Source organism: Taudactylus pleione, unplaced genomic scaffold, assembly GCF_031769625.1.
Source record: "Taudactylus pleione unplaced genomic scaffold, aTauple2 ptg000627l, whole genome shotgun sequence".
Taxonomy (NCBI): Eukaryota; Metazoa; Chordata; class Amphibia; order Anura; family Myobatrachidae; genus Taudactylus; species Taudactylus pleione.
Window position 1 is genome coordinate 7003509 of NW_028285029.1, and position 17627 is coordinate 7021135.

The 17627-nt window shown below is 44.9% G+C and overlaps 1 protein-coding gene across 1 annotated transcript in view; it reads right to left on the reverse strand.

Moving 5' to 3' along the window:
• LOC148479288 (vomeronasal type-2 receptor 26-like) overlaps window positions 1-12765 on the reverse strand; it is a 62756-nt gene extending 49991 nt beyond the window's left edge. The window contains exons 1-2 of the mRNA XM_088454702.1: window positions 12692-12765; window positions 7917-8009 (exon numbers count right to left, since the gene is read on the reverse strand). Coding sequence (XP_088310828.1) covers window positions 7917-8009; window positions 12692-12765 — 167 coding nt within the window. The remainder of the gene's footprint in view (window positions 1-7916; window positions 8010-12691) is intronic.
• Between the last annotated feature and the right edge of the window lie 4862 nt (window positions 12766-17627).

Consider the following 17627-nt stretch of genomic DNA (forward strand, 5'->3'; position numbering starts at 1 on the left):
AGTATGATCTGTGCAGTATGATCAGTATGATCTGTGCAGTATGATCAGTATGATCTGTGCAGTATGATCAGTATGATCTGTGCAGTATGATCAGTATGGTCTGTGCAGTATGATCAGTATGGTCTGTGCAGTATGATCAGTATGGTCTGTGCAGTATGATCAGTATCGTCTATGCAGTATGATCAGTATGATCTGTGCAGTATGAGCAGTATGGTCTGTGCAGTATGAGCAGTATGGTCTGTGCAGTATGATCAGTATGGTCTGTGCAGTATGAGCAGTATGGTCTGTGCAGTAGGATCAGTATGATCTGTGCGGTATGATCAGAATGATCTGTGCGGTATGATCATATGATCTGTGCAGTATGATCAGTATGATCTGTGCAGTATGATCAGTATGGTCTGTGCAGTATGAGCAGTATGGTCTGTGCAGTATGATCAGTATGATCTGTGCAGTATGTGCAGTATGGTCTATGCAGTATGATCAGTAAGATCTGTGCAATATGAGCAGTATGGTCTGTGCAGTATGATCAGTATGATCTGTGCGGTATGATCAGAATGATCTGTGCGGTATGATCATATGATCTGTGTGGTATGGTCAGTATGGTCTATGCAGTATGATCAGTATGATCTGTGCGGTATGATCAGTATGGTCTGGGCAGTATGATCAGTATGGTCTGTGCAGTATGATCAGTATGATCTGTGGAGTATGAGCAGTATGGTCTGTGCAGTATGATCAGTATGATCTGTGCGGTATGATCAGAAATATCTGTGCAGTATGATCATATGATCTGTGCAGTATGATCAGTATGGTCTATGCAGTATAATCAGTATGGTCTGTGCAGTATGATCAGTATGATCTGTGCAGTATGATAAGTTTGATCTGTGCAGTGTGAGCAGCATGATCTGTGCAGTATGATCAGTATGGTCTGTGCAGTATGATCAGTATCGTCTATGCAGTATGATCAGTATGATCTGTGCAGTATGAGCAGTATGGTCTGTGCAGTATGAGCAGTATGGTCTGTGCAGTATGATCAGTATGGTCTGTGCAGTATGAGCAGTATGGTCTGTGCAGTAGGATCAGTATGATCTGTGCGGTATGATCAGAATGATCTGTGCGGTATGATCATATGATCTGTGCAGTATGATCAGTATGATCTGTGCAGTATGATCAGTATGGTCTGTGCAGTATGAGCAGTATGGTCTGTGCAGTATGATCAGTATGATCTGTGCAGTATGTGCAGTATGGTCTATGCAGTATGATCAGTAAGATCTGTGCAATATGAGCAGTATGGTCTGTGCAGTATGATCAGTATGATCTGTGCGGTATGATCAGAATGATCTGTGCGGTATGATCATATGATCTGTGCAGTATGATCAGTATGGTCTGTGCAGTAAGATCAGTATGATCTGTGCAGTATGATCAGTATGATCTGTGCGGTATGATCAGTATGGTCTGTGCAGTATGAGCAGTATGGTCTGTGCAGTATGATCAGTATTATCTGTGCAGTATGATCAGTATGATCTGTGCATTATGATCATATGATCTGTGCAGTATGATCAGTATGATCTGTGCAGTATGAGCAGTATGGTCTGTACAGTATGATCAGTATGGTCTATGCAGTATGATCAGTATGATCTGTGCAGTATGAGCAGTATGATCTGTGCAGTATGATCAGAATGATCTGTGCATTATGATCATATGTTCTGTGCAGGCCTCATTATGTATCAAAGTAAATAATGGTTAAATGTTAGAATAAAATGTAACATCCATAACCAGCCCCGAACCTCTTAGCCTGATCTGGCATTGGAAAATTGGGAGGGGGGACATTGTGGGGTTCAGACAAACATAAAAGTGATGGTGTTGTTCATAGCAACCAATCAGTTTTTTTCTGAACAATTATGAGATTTTATATTGTGAAACAGAGATCTTGTAAAACCTTAAATGGCCAGCTCATAGTAAAATATTGTTTAAAGTCTAACAAAGGTAACAGCCCATGATTTTCAGGACCATGAACAATTCCAGTGGGATGTTCATTAGTTTTAAAGCAAAAACAACCTGAATATACATTAACTGACTGTCACTTTAAATCTAATGACTATCTTGCCAGAATCGCACCAGCTCTCTGAAATCACAGACTATTACATTTGGCCATAAGGGGTTAATAAAATAGGGTGTGAGTTGTGTGAAGCAGCATGATTTTGGCAGTCTCAGCTGCAGATTTAAAGTTACAACAATTTAAAATGCAAAACCAGAATAGTTTTTCTTTTAAATTATTGCTGCTTTAAATCTTCAGTCAAGGTAGTCCAAATCGTGCTGCTTCACACAACTCCACCCTATTACATTAACCACTAAACCTGCTTTAGTCTGAATTGTAGATAAATTGCAAACTAGGAGCAGGCCTTCGTTATCTGCTGCATGACAATATCTGGCAGATGGGATATAATGATGAGACCGGCGGCAGCATGGTCACTGGTCTCAATGCCGACAGCATAATCCCGGCAAGGGATGTAACATAAGTGTCAAAATACCGACGCCTATGTTAATCTCAAAACCGGAATGCAGAGGACGCCAGCCCAAACAAAGGTAAGTCTGGGGCACCCTTAGGGTTAGCCACGGGGGGGGGAGTTGTTAGAATTAGGGACTTTACAGGGAAAAGGGTTAGGTTTGGGGGGAGATTAGGGTTAGGCACCCCTATGGGGGAGGGTTAGGGGCACCACCAGGGGCAGGTCAGATGCAGGCACCCACCCTGAGAGGGTTAGGTTTAGGGTGCGAGGAGGAGGGGGCAGGTTTTGACACCCTTGGGGAGGTTTGGGTTAGGCACCTCTAGGGGGAAGGGCTAGTGGCACCACCAGGGGCAGGTTAGATGTAGGCACCCCCCCGGGAGATTAAGGTTTAGGGTGCGGGGAGGAGGGTCAGGTTTAGGCACCCCTGGGGAGGTTTGGGTTAGGCACTTAGGGGGAGGTTAGGGTTAGGCACCACTATGGGAGGGTTAGGATACTTACCTGTCCCATTCGGGATCTCCTCCTGTTGGGCATCCGCTGTCAGGATTTGTGATGCATTATCTGTGTTTGCCTGAAAGTTTATGCATCATGACATTCTACAGTACTGTCCTTACAATATACAGCTGAAATGTTCCCTCTGAACTTCAGTGAATATATCCTTGAATGTCAGTTGAACATTCCTTCAATAATGATATCTTTTTCCTTGGAATATTTCTGTTTTAAAGTATATTCCTTTGTTAAAAGATGGCAGCCGGGTCTGAAATTCTGTGTCCCAGCTCTGCAGACTGTCACACAAAGGGCAAATAACCAGCAGAAAATAAATAAAAGATCAGCCCCATTGTTACAGAAAATCAGGTGCATTTGTCCTTGCTCAGCACTGACAGCTGCAGACGAGTATTATGGAATATTCAGGGTGTAGGTAAAAGATGAGGTAGTGGGAGCTTTATATTCATTATAAATTAATCTTTATCCAAGAACTAATAAAAATAGAATAGTGTAAATAGAACTGTAAAAGAAAATAAATTAAAATACAAATATATGCTACACAAGGGGCCACTATACATAGATGTTATTTTATGGTTTTTTTCATCGTATAATATAATTAATATCTGAAACACCTGTTTCCATGAAAAATGTAAAGTGGAACTGAAGTAAGGTAAAATCAAATCATGACAAAATTAGAGATGTGAGGTTCTGGTTCTCAGAGAACCGACAACAACTGAAGTTAGGGTCACCGAGTCCCAGTTCAGATCTTCCCGTGGTTCAGAACTCAGATTTAAAAAATAGAACTCGGGATTTAGATTGCATGCTCACAGGTCAAAGAAAGTGATGTCATTTTAGCTGTTTTTTTTTTTTTTAATACAGATCCAAAACTAAAACACATGAGGGTGATTTTGCAAAACCAAAACACAAAGATGAATCCGGATCGAGAACCAAAACACAGGAGTCGGCGCACATTTCTACAGAACATATGATGCTATTTCCGATGGCATTGAGCATTTACAGACTGGGACAAATTTCACATTTTTTCAGGGTCAAAGGAGCTACTTCTGAGTTCGATCAATTTCTGCACATGGACGCAAATGATATTAGAGATTCGAACCCACCTGAATTTTGCAGATCCGAATCGGATACAAGCCTGCTCAGGTTTTCCTGCCCAACTCGGATCTCAAAGCGAGGCAAAACGTCATCCTCCTGCTGTTGGATTCTTGCGGGTTTTGGATTGTAAATATTCCCCGCACTCGCCGCCATTTTCATTACAGCTGTGGAGACTGAGTGAAGAGGACGCAAGTGAGGGGTTGTGCTGCTGCTGTGCATAGGGGTTGGCTGCTGTGCATAGGGGCTGGCTGCTGTGCATAGGGGCTGGCTGCTGTGCATAGGGGTTGGCTGCTGTGCACAGGGGCTGGCTGCTGTGAATAGGGGCTGGCTGCTGTTTATAGGGGCTGGCTGCTGTGCATAGGGTTTGGCTGCTGTGCATCGGGGCTGGCTGTTGTGCATAGGGGCTGGCTGTTGTGCATAGGGGCTGGCTGCTGTGAATAGGGGCTTGCTGCTGTTTAAAGGGGCTGGCTGCTGTGCAGAGGGTTTGGCTGCTGTGCATAGGGGTTGTCAGGGTTGGCTGGCTGTTGTCCAATGTCCATAGGAGCTGGTTTCTGTGCATAGGGGCTGAGTGCTGTGCTGGGCTGTGCTGTGCTTGTTGTCCATAAGGGTTATATTGTCTATACTAGAAGCTGTGCTGCAGACAGAAGAGGGGGCATCAGTGGATCCTGTGTCACTGCAGTCCATAAAGGAGTGCTGCTGTGTTGTCCAGGGGGTGCTCTGTCCATCAGGGGTGTTCTTCACCCCCAGTGTAAAAAAAATAAAATAAGTGCTTTTTTTCTGTGTGTGTGTGTGTGTGTGTGTGTGTGCGTTAGACACACTTATCAGCAAAGTAGCTGTGCAGTGGTGCTGCCTGTGTAGTTTATCAAGGGGCTGCTGCCTCATTCAAGGTTGCTCTTCCCCAGTTTTAAAAATATTTTTTTTTTGTGTGGTTGTGTGCGTTAGCCACAACTTAGCTGTGCTATAATTGCTTGGTGTCACTGCTGTAAAACCACAGTGAGTATGAAGGACAATCACATGACAGGAGAGCAGAATCCATTTACCAGTCTTGTAGATGTCAGCAGCAGTCATGATGATGATGCAAGGCCATCAACATCATCTATGAAGGCCGATGCCCCAGGGCTTAAGTCAGGCCATGTAAAATCAACTTTTACCCTGTTAAAGAAAAAAAAATCTAAAGCTAAGAATTGGCAATATGACATTCACTGCACAAAGTGGCAAGGAAAGGATAAGACCTTGGCCTATATTTATGACTGGTGTTTCTAGTTGTGATGATTTAATCCAATCTGCTTGTAGGAGAGGTACAAAATATGTTTTAATTGTAAAGACGAGTAATACACCAGAACCAACTGTGTGCTCCAAAAGGTCACAAATCCCGGAGGAGAGTCCAAGTGTTTCTACATTTGCCATGTGTGAGCATGACCTTTCTAATACTGTTCTTGAAGAGGATCCTCCTTCCACCATTTGTGTGCCCTCTGCAAATATGGGAATGAGCAGCACAAGTCAAAATGCTAATGTAGAAATCGAGGATGCTTCTATGCAATTGCACAAGGAGGATGAGGAGGATATTTATGTAGTTGGCAATAACAACAAGGATGTTAATGATGATGAGGCTGTTGATGTCAAGGATGTTTGTGTAAAAACTGTTAATCAGGCAACAGTTGTTGCCCATGGTGGGAAAAAACCCATTGTTGGCATGCCTGGGCAAAGGACTAAAAAATCCAACTCTCATGTGTGGAAATATTTCTACCCAAATCCGAACAACCTTTGCCAAGCCACTTGTAACCATTGACAAGTAACAGTGAGTAGAGGTAAGGAGCTTAACAATCGAGGAACCTCTTCCCTGTTACATCACTTACAGCGCATTTATCAATCAGCAAATGGTATTGCAAATTCAAAAACTTTGGGGACAAAAAACCTAACAACAATGAGTCCAATGTCACCTAGCTGCTCCCTTCTATCTGGATCCAAGCGCCTGCAATCTCCACCACCAACACCTGCATCATCATCAACATCAACATCCTCATTCATGATCGGAAGTAGTCCTGCATCCAAATTCATAAGGACTGATTTCTCTCCTACCCGCTGTTCCTCATAAGGATTCTTGAGTGCTACGCCTGCTGCTGCTGTTGCTGTGAGTGGATCTTCATCCCAGAAGGGGACAGGAAGAAGACTACTTTTAGTAGTTCAAGAAGTTCAACCACACAATTGACTATCAAACAATCCTTTGCATTTGGGAGCAAGTATGATAGCAGACACCCAGATGCACAACGTATTACTGACGCCATAACAGCTATGCTGGTATTAGATGTGCGTCCAGTATCTGCCATTAATTCAGTGGGTTTTAGAGAGGTCCTGTGTCCCCGCTACCATGTCCCTTCTAGATTCCACTTCTCTAGAATAGCAATTCCTAATCTGTACTAGGACATTAAAAAAAACCTAATTAATGTCCTCTGAAATGGCGCTGTGCCCACTGTCCACTTAACCACAGATATGTGGACAAGTGAGACAAGGCAAACTAAAGATTACATGACTGTGATAGCCCACTGGGTAGGTGTACTGCCTCCAACAGTGCAAACAGCAGCAACAGCATCTAACAAATGCAAGCTCATTCAGAGGCAGGCTACTGTCACAACTCCCAGATGGTTATGTATGCGGCCCATATTAGGGAGTTGGCTAGACCTAAGCCTGAGGCGCAGAGTCTAATGTGCCAGCAGTATTCACCAGGGACCGTCGCAAGAAGGCTGCATCTGACACACAGTTTGCAGCCCACAGGATAGGTTCCCTTATACAGGTGCTTGTAAACTCCGGTTGAAGCGGAGAAGAAATATATCTTAATCAACAGGCCTGGTCATAACCAAATGGACTTAGGTGGTACCATGGAGCAGGCGTATGGGAATAGCCAAAGTCAAAACCAGATATCAGATGCAGTACCAGGGGTTAGGGGAAATCAGGGTCACAAATAAAGCCAAGGTCAGGAAGAGCTAATGGAATATCACAGGAACACTGGAGTCTGGTAAATGAGCCTGATAGCAGTGGTGGTTTTCTGCACAAAGGAGCCACAGGTTAGAACTGAACACTAGGAAGCAACACTTTGCTCAGGCACCAGTGGGAGTTCTCACAGGGGATATGACTCTGCTGCAAGTCCCAGAAATGCAGCTGAGGTCAGCTGAGGCAGGAGCACTCTCACTGGTAGAATGCTAGCAGCTGACATAGTGCATGATGGTGATGTCAGTGCATGGTTCTCGAACAAAGTCAGGCAGAAATCCAGACCTGCAGCGAATGGCAAGGCAAGTCACACAATTTGAGCAGAGTATGGCATTACCCTCCTCCTAATGGGTGGCCTCCGGACACCCCTATGACTTGAGAAAAAAAAAAACTTGAAGATCAACAGCACTTCATTGGAGAAGCAGAAACCATGGTAGCAATTAATGCTTTCGACGAATCTTCTTGCCCTTTCGGTAACGTCTTGATCCACTTGGAAGAGACAACATCTCTGGTTCATGGGAAACTTCTTTTCTAAACATAGGACCTCCAGGGAAAGGTGCTTCGTCCGCTATAGTATCATAATCAGAATCAGAATCCAATTCTAGAGTCATAATCAATTTTTTTTCTTTGAAAATAGCACCAGAAGTGGGTGATGGATCCAAAGGACCAGGATACCCAGAAGAGCCTTCATGGAGAGGGGCCAAGGAAGTGACCCCAAGTCTCAATACCGCAGGCTGTCGACCTTGTGCTGATCTTGAGGATTTTGGAGCAAACTTTTACAGTACCGCAGGCTGTGGACCATGAGCAGATCTTGATGCTTTTGGAGCAAACCTTTGCAGTACCGCTTCAGTAAAAGCTGAGAGATCTTCTAAAATGGTATCCTTGGTCTCTATGAGTGGATTAGCCCAGTCCAAAGATTTACCTCTAAAGACCAAAAGGAGTTATTTTACCACATTGGCAGGAGTAAGTGAAGGCAACAATCTGGACTCCACATCGGAAAGATATTGATATGCCAAGGCATAAAACTGATCTAAATCTCCATCAACATAAACAAATGGTTGATCATCCACCGAACTTCTAAGCAGAGAATTAGGTGAAGGGCCAACTGCAGCAGGTATTACATTGATCTGTGAGAACTCTTAGTCTTTTTAAGAACTAGGAGACGGAGGGCTATCACTCAGCTGAATAGGTAGAACCAGATTTGGATTGGAGACACTTAAACTGGCTGGAATTGTAGAGGTCAAAACCGGATTAAGACTGGACACACTGGAACTGGATAGAACAGGAAGTTTAGATGACCCTTTCTGAGTCTGGACCATACTAGTAGTCCACATGGTGATGCTCTAAGGAAGTTGCAAACCAGAGTCCATGTCTGTATCCATGGCACTGTGAATCCCTGCTGGGATATTGGCACTGGAAATCTCCTCTGGGGCTGAAGCACTGGAGACCCCTCCTGGGGCTGAGGCACTGGAGACCCCTCTTGGGGCTCAGGCAATGGAGACCCCTCCTGGGGCTGAGGCACTGGAGACCCCTCTTGGGGCTGAGGCACTGGAAACCCCTCCTGGGGCTGAGGCACTGGACACCAGTTCTGGGGTTGATGAACTGGAGACCTCTCCTGGGGCTGAGGCACTGGAGACCCCTTCTAGGGCTGAGGTACTGTAGACCCCTACTGGGGCTGAGGCACTGGAGACCCTTCCTGGGGCTGAGGCACTGGAGACCCCTCCTGGGGCTGGCAACTCAGGCACCTCTTCTGGGGTTGGCAACTCAGACACCTTCTCTGGGGTTGGCAACTCAGATACCTTCTCTGGGGTTGGCAACTCAGACAACTTCTCTGGGGTTGGCAACTCAGACACCTTCTCTGGGGTTGCAAAGTCAGATGCCCTACCTAGGGCTACAGAATCAGATGCCCTATCTGGGGCTATGAAGTCAGATGCCCTTACCAGGGCTACAGAATCAGATGCCCCCTCTGGGGCTACAAAGTCAGATGCCCTTACTAGGGCTAAAAAATCAGATGCCCCTATGGGGCTACAAAGTCAGATGCTCCCTCTGGGGAAAGAGAATTGTATGCCCCCTCTGGGGCTGGAAAGTCTGATGTCCCCACTGGGGCTGGGAAGTCAGATACCCCTTCTGAGGCTGGCACATTGATCACTGCTTTTGAGGCTGAAACATCGGCTGCCGCTACTGGGGTTAAAACATTGAATACCCCTCCTGGGGTTGAACAGTCGAATACATCTCTTGGGATGGTTATGGATGCGGCCTGTAATAGGGAGTTGGCTAGACCTAAGCCTGAGGCACGGAGTCTAATGTGCCGGCGGTTTTCACCAGAGACCCTCGCAAGAAGGTATGGGCTTGGCTACATCCATTACACAGGTCGTGGCCCTCAGGATAGGTTCCCTTATACAGGTTCTGGAAAACTCTGGATGAAGCGGAGAAGATGTATAGCTTAGTTGACAGGCCAGGTCAGAACCAAATGGACTTAGACGGTACCAGGGAGCAGGCATAAACAGGTCACAAGGAATAGCCGAAGTCAAAACCAGATATCAGATGCAGTACCAGGGGTCAGGCGAAATCAGGGTCACAAATGAAGCCATGGTCAGGAACAGGTAACGGAATATCACAGGAACACTGGAGACTGGTAAATGAGCCTGATAGCAGTGGTGGTTTTCTGCACAAAGGAGCCACAGGTTAGAACTGAACTCTAGGATGCAACACTTTGCTCAGGCACCAGTGGGAGTTCTCACAGGGGATATGACTCTGGTGCAAGTCCCTGTTAGGTTGCTGAGGTCAGCTGAGGAAGGAGCACTCCCACTAGTAGAATTCTAGCAGCTGAAATAGTGCATGATCGTGATGTCAGTGCATGGTTCTCGAACAAGTTCAGGCAGAAATCCTGACCTGCAGCAAATGGCAAGGCAAGTCACACAATTTGAGCAGAGTGTGACAGCTACTATGTGTATCACCGGTTTCACTAAGAGAAATACCGCTAAGAACGTCTTAGAAAAACTCAGGGAAATTATTGCAAAATGGCTTACTCCACTTGGACTCTCCTCGGGATGTGTGATTTCTGACAATGCCAGCAAAATTGTGTGAGCATTACATGTGGGCAAATTTGAACACATCCCATGTTTTGTTCAAACAATTAATTTGGTGGTACAACATTTTTTAAAAAATAACAAGGGTGTGTAGAAGATGCTCTCGGTGGCCCAAAAGATTTCGGGACATATTTGACATTCAGCAACTGCGTTCCACAGATTGCAGCACCAGCAAGTACTGTTGAACTTGTCCCGGAATCAGCTGAAGCAAGAGGTAGTAACTAGATTGAATTCTACCCTCTATATGCTTCAGCGGATGGAGGAGCAGAAAAAGGCCATCCAAGGCTACAGTACGAAATATGACATAGGTTTTCAACAGTTAATTGAAGTCCTGTGTCCTCGCTACCAGATCCCTTCTAGATTCCACTTCGCTAGAACAGCAATTCCAAGTCTGTTCAAGGACATTAAAAAAACATTATTAATGTCCTCAGAAATGCTGTTGTGCCCACTGTCCACTTGACCACTGATATGTGGACAAGTGGGATAGGGTAATCTAAGGATTACGTAACTGTGACAGCACACTGGGTAGGTTTATTGCCTACAACAGCAACATCTACCAAAAGACAGCTGATACAGAGGCAGGCTACTCTTTGAATAACTGGTTTCACTAAGAAGCATACCACTGATAACCTCTTAGAAAAACTCAGGGAAATCATTGCTAAATGGCTTACCCACTTGGACTCTCCTCAGGATTTGTGATTTCAGACAATGCCACCAATATTGTGAGAGCATTGCATGTGGGTGAATTCCAACACATCCCATGTTTTGTTCACACTATTAATTTGGTGGTGCAAAATATTTTTGAAAAAGAAAGGGGCGTGCAGGTGATGCTCTCGGTGGCCCGCAAAATAACCTGACATTTTAGACATTTGGCAACCGCTTGTCGAAGATTGCATAACCAGCAGGTACTGTTAAAGTTGCCTTGCCATCAGCTGAAGCAAGAGGTAGTAACTTGGTGGAATTCTACCCTCTGTATGCTTCCGTGGATGGAGGAAGAGCAAAAGGCCATCCAGGGCCGTGGAGGGGGAATTCACCTTACTCAAGCGCAGTGGAGAATAACTTAAGTGTTGTGCAAGGTTCTCAAACCCTTTGAACTTGCCACGTGTGAAGTTAGTTTACACACTGCCAGCTTGAGTCTGGTCATTACCCTACTCAGACTTTTGAAAAAGCAGCTGGAGAAACTGAAGGAGGAGCTGAAACTGAGTGATTCTGCCAAGTATGTGGGAATTGTAGATCAATCCCTTCATTTGCCTTGACAGGATACAAGGGTCATCAATCTTTTGAAATCAGATAACTATATTTTGGCGACCATACTTGATCCTAGGTTTAAGTCATACCTTGTGTCTTTCATTATGATGGACATAAATCTGAAAAGATGCAAAGAGCCGGTGGTGAAAAATTTGTCAGCTCAAGTGGCACGTGGCATGGCAGCATCTCCTCCTTCAGTTTCTGCAGCTGCCAAAGAAAAAATTACATTTGCATAAGAGACCCACTGCTGGTTGTGATGCAGATCAGTCAGCAAAACCTAATGACATCTGGTTGGGTCTGAAAGAACTGACTGCAATGAGTGGCATGTCTACCGTGACTTTGTCTGATACAGTTACCATTAAGAGAATATTGGATGATTATTTTAGGAATAGCATCCATATAGGCATGTAACTCTGACTGTTTCACTACTGGCAGGAAAAAGAGGCAATTTGGAGTCCCTTACACATACTGGCTTTGCTATACTTATGTTGACCATCCTCCAGTGTGTACTCTGAAAGAGTTTTCAGCGCAGCCGGGAACCTTCTCAGTGATTCTGTATAGGAGGATCCTTCAGAAATATGTGAAAAGATGATGTTCATCAAAATGAATTAGAAATTCCACGAGGAAGACCTTTCCCAGCAATCAAGTCAAAAAAATAAAGAAGCGTCTGTAATGCTGGATTCCAGTGTGGACAAATTAATATTTTGTGAAGAAGAGGATGTACATACTGATGGGGCTGATGATGATGATGATGATGATGATGTCAGCCCACAACAGAGACCCCAGGATTAGTCCCCATCACTTACCTTTGTGGGCGCTGACCCATGGTGTCTCCCATCTCCCACAAGGTGCAGCGGTGTATTCTCCCTCTGGTGTGGGTCCTGCTGCTGTCCTCTCCAACAGGTCATGCTGTCCTCTCACTTCCACATCGGCTTCTACTGACTGTTCCATCTCCAATACTCACATGCTGGAAATGCTGCCCTCTTGTCCATGGGCACTGCCATCTTGGTTTTGCCCATGTGACTCAACTACTACCAATGAGGATGTTTATCCTTCTTTCTCAGCCAATCAGCATCCTATGGATCCTATTAAAGGATTCCCTGTAGCACTCACATTAACCTTACGGCTTCCCAGCCACACCAAGAAGTTCCTGTGCTACCACCATTTACCTTGTGGCTTCCCAGCCACACTAAGTAGCTCCTGTGCTACCACCATTCACCTTACAGCTTCCCAGCCACACCAAGTAGCCCCTGTGCCACCACCACTCACCTTACAGCTTCCCAGCCACACCAAGTAACTCCCGTGCTACCACTATTCACCTTACGGCTTTCCAGCCACACCATGTAGCTCCCGTGCTACCAGCATTCACCTTACATCATCCCAGCCACACCAAGTAGCTCCTGTGCTACCACCGTTCACCTTACGGCTTCCTAGCTGCACTAAGCAGCTTCCATGCTGTCACCAGCTTTCAGCCATCCTTCTACATGCACTCATAAGTATCTACAGTGCTATACTCTTTCATGCTTGGAAACTTCATCAATCCAAATCTCCTCAAGAGATCATCTGAGTTTAATAGTACAGGTCTAAGACCAAGCCTGGGAATACAGCCTCAAAATCCCACGTCTGTGACAGTTTGCACTGGCCCGATGGACTCGGCAAGTGGTCAGGGATCTAGTGTGGATTCCTCTCAAGATGTTATTTCATGTCCGGAAAGACAAGAGACTTCTCAAGCTCAACTCATCCAATTTATTCAGGATATGTCATCTCACTTGGATAGCATTCAGGCTCTGAATCAAATCCTGCTTCTACTAATGCTCAAGCTGCAATTGCCTCCTCTGTGGTGTCTCCGCCTGAAGTTGCACCTACTGCTCGGCTCCAACTCGCTCTTCCCAGCAAGTTTGATGGCAACCCCAAACTATGCAGGGGTTCCCTAAACCAGTGTGAGATTCATTTTGAACTTCAACCAGCCAACTTTCCGACTGTTAGAACCCGAGTAGCTTTTATAATTTCACTCTTCTCCGGACAAGAGCTTGATTGGGTCTCACCACTCTGGGAAAAATCTGATCCGCTACTCTCTAACTACCCTGAATTCATTTCTATGTTTCATAGGATCTTTGATTAGCCCGGAAGAGTTACGTCTGCTTCGACAGATGTTCTCCATCTTTGACAAGGCAGTAAAATGGTTTGGAAGTATGTCATCCAATTCTGAACCTTGTCATGAGAGCTCAACTGGAATGAGGATACTCTCATTGCATCCTTTTGGAGTGAGCTTTCGGAAAGGTTCAAAGATGATTTAGCCACTCGTGACCTTCCTTCTAAATTAATTAGTTAATTTCTCTCTGTAATAAAGTGGATCAACAGCATGGAGAGAGTGCTCTAGAGAGAGGTAGATTCGACTGTGGAAGACCATGACCTGCTTCTCGAGTACATTCACCTACCGTGGGTTAAGAACCCATGCAGGTTAACCGTTCCTGTTTGTCTGCTGAGGAGCGACAGAAGAGACGGGGACAGAATCTCTGTATGTATTGTGGATCATCTCAACATCTAATTAAAACTTTTCCCATCCGTTTGGGAAACACCTCCTCCTAACTTATGACAGAGTGGATAAGTTAGGATTTGCTATTGACTCACCTAGGAAATCAGATTCTACCATCCAGGCTCAGTTTAAATTTCCTCAGGGTACTAAAGTCATTCTTGCTCTTTTAGATTCTGGAGCTGCAGAAAACTTTGTGACTACAGACTTTGTCAAAAAACATCGGATTTCTGTTGAAGCATTACCCTGAGTTATCACTTTAATGGCTATCAATGGTAGTCATATTATTAGTGGTACCATCACTCATCACACCAAGCCACTTAAACTTACCATTGGGGTGCTTCATTCTGAGGAATTGTCCTTCCTAGTGATTCCTGAAAGCCTCTCACTCTCTAGTTCTTGGATTACCCTGGCTACAGAGACATTCTCCACTAATCGACTGGTCAGCCATGCAAATAATCTTCTTGAGTACTAATTGTTCAAGAACTGCCTTCATCGAGTAATACCTATTTGGTCCTCTGATCTACAGCTTCCTGTGGGCCTGCCTGATTCTTATTCTAAGTTTCAAGATGTCTTCAGCAAACAGAATGCACATTTATTACCTCCTCATCACAGTTGGGATTGTCCCATGGACCTGATTCCTGGGAAGAATCCTCCTAAAGGACGAATTTATCCTCTTTTGCTTCCCAAGACTCAAGCTATGTCAGAGTATATCGAGGAAAACTTAAACAAAGGTTTCATCCGACCCTCCACGTCTCCAGCTGGGGCTGGATTTTTCCTTGTTAAAAGAAAAGATGGTGGTTTACACCCATGTATTGACTATCGAGGTCTCAAGTATATAACCATTAAAACTCGCTATCCACTTCCCCTCATAACTGAATTGTTTGACAGGGTAAAAGGGGCCATAGTTAAAACAAAGCTGGATTTAAGAGGTGCCTACAATTTAATTTGTATTTGCCCTGGAGATGAATGTAAAACAGCCTTCAACACCAAAGATTGGCACTATGAGTATCTTGTTATGCACTTTGGCCTCTGCAATGCCCCTGCTGTTTTTTCAATTCTTCGTCAATGAAAGTTTCATGGATCTTTTGTACAAAAGTGTGGTCGTCTATTTAGATGATATCTTGATTTTCTCTCAGGACTTAGAGAGCCATCGGAATCAAGTAAAAGAGGTCCTTCTGAGGTTACGCTCCAACCAGCTCTTCTGCAAACTGGAGAAATGCCTTTTAAAAGTATCCAAGTGTACCATTTTTGGGGTACATCATCTCTGGAACGAATCTTCCAATGGATTCTGCAAAACTTCAAGCTGTACTTGATTGGTCTATCCTGCCATCTCTGAAATCTATACAGCGGTTCTTAGGTTTTGCCAACTATTACCGCAAGTTTGTTTAAGGATTTTCCACAAAGGTGGCTCCTATCACAGCCCTCACTTGCAAAGTAGGAGATCCAACCAAATGGTTCGTAGAAGCCACTTCTGCCTTTCAACATCTTAAGCAGGCATTCATCTCTGCTCCTGTTTTGAAGCAGCCAGATCTAACTTGACCCTTCATTCAAGAAGTCGATGCGTCTTCTGAGGTAGTTGGAGCAGTTCTCTCTCAGTGTTTCAAAGATGAGAAGCTTCATCCCTGTGGATTCTATTCCCGGAGATTTCTTCCAGCAGAGAGGAACTATTCCATTGGGGACCAGGAGCTACTCGCCATAAAATTGGCTCTCGAGGAGTGGCGATATCTTTTAGAGGGGTTTCGGTATCCAATAACCATTTTTACGGACCACAAGAATTTACTGTAGTGTAAAGTCTGCCAATTGTTTGAATCCCCGGCAAGCCAGATGGGCAATGTTCTTTTCTAGGTTCAACTTCGAACTCTCCTATCATCCTGGATCACAAAATTGTAAAGCCGATGCTCTTTCTCGTTCCATGGAAAGTGGTTCCAAACAATTCACTGAACAGTCTCATCCAATCCTGGATCCAACTTCTTTTGCTTCAACCAATGTCTCAACAATGTCTCCTGTTGGGAGAACGTTCGTTGTTCCTCATCTCGGCAAAAAGTTGTTGCACTTGGCTCATGCTTCTCATTTTTCTGGACACTTTGGTATTGACAAAACTCTTGAATTTGTCCGGAAATCTTATTGGTGGCCTTCAATGAAAGCGGACATTGGGCCTCATGCAGAGGCGGTCATTGCATACAAGCAGTCGCTATGAATCAGGGTGGCTGCTTGCATCCTGAACAGCTGCCTCCTTGTTGATTGTTAAGCTGTGGGTTAACACCCACAGCTCTAATGACCAACATGGGTGATGGACGCGATGGTCTAGACCATCGTGACCATTAGGGCTTATGACCAGACCCTAGGGTAGGGTCTGGGCACAAGTAAGCCCCAGCAATCATGTCAGTGAGACTGCCCCCAAATGGCAACTGCAACCCCTCCATTTGGCTGGGCACGCCCCCGGCCCGCCCATGAAATGGGGTGAGCTGTCACTCAACATCGACTGCTCACCCCGTCTTATATGAGACCCCTAATGACAGATCGCCCATCATGGGGCAATATCGAGGCACTCAGCGCTCACAACCAACTCTGAATGAGCTCCTTTGTCTCCTATGTTTCCTCATGTGTCAATTGTGCTCAGCACAAAGTGCCTCGGCAGGCTCCATCTGGGCAACTCCAACCACTAACCATTCCTTTACAGTCATGGACACACTTGTCAATAGACTTCATCACTGATCTTCCTCCATCTCGAGGTCACAATACAATCTGGGTTATCATGGACAGGTTTTCTAAAATGGCCCATTTTGTACCCCTTGCTGGGCTCCTGTCTGCACCATTACTTGCTCAAAACTTTATAAAAGAGATCTTCAGACTTCATGGTCTACCACAAGAAATCATCTCTTATAGAGGAGTACAGTTTTCGTGGAGAAGTTTTGGAGGTCACTCTGTTCGACTCTTCAGGTGAAACTTAAATATTCCATTGCATACCATCCTCAAACCAGTGGACAAACTGAGAGGGTCAACCAGGACCTGGAGCACTTCATTTGCAACTTCATCTCCTCCTCTCAAGATGACTGGATTGAGCTACTCCCATGGGCTCAGTTCACCCACAACAATCATTACCATACTTCTACCGATTCAACCCCTTTTCTTACAGTCTTCAGTCATCATCCTCGGATTCCAGACTTTCCCTTACTTCCGGCACTGGATGTGCCTGCTGACAGAATATCTCTTCAACAGTTCTCTAATATCTGGAAGAAGGTTTGTTCCGCTCTCACTAAAATTTCAGCCCGGTATAAGAGATTCGCTGACCGCAGAAGATGAGCTGTTCCAAGTCTTCAAACTGTAGATATGGTTTGGCTCTCCACTCAAAACCTCAGACTCTGAGTACCATTGATGAAATTTGCCCCACGTTATATTGGTCTATTTTCGATTATCAAAATTTGGAATCCAGTGGCGTACAAGCTAAAACTACCTCCATATCTTCGCATTCCTAATTCCTTCCATATTTCTCTTCTGAAACCACTGATCCTAAATAGATTCCAGAAGGATCTTCCTAAGGCTTCTAGTGTGCGGACACAGCAAGGAGAGGAGTTTGAAGTTGACAGAATCCTAGATTCCCATTGTCAATGCAATCATCTTCAGTACCTCATCGACTGGAAAGGTTATGGTGCAGAAGAACGAATCTGG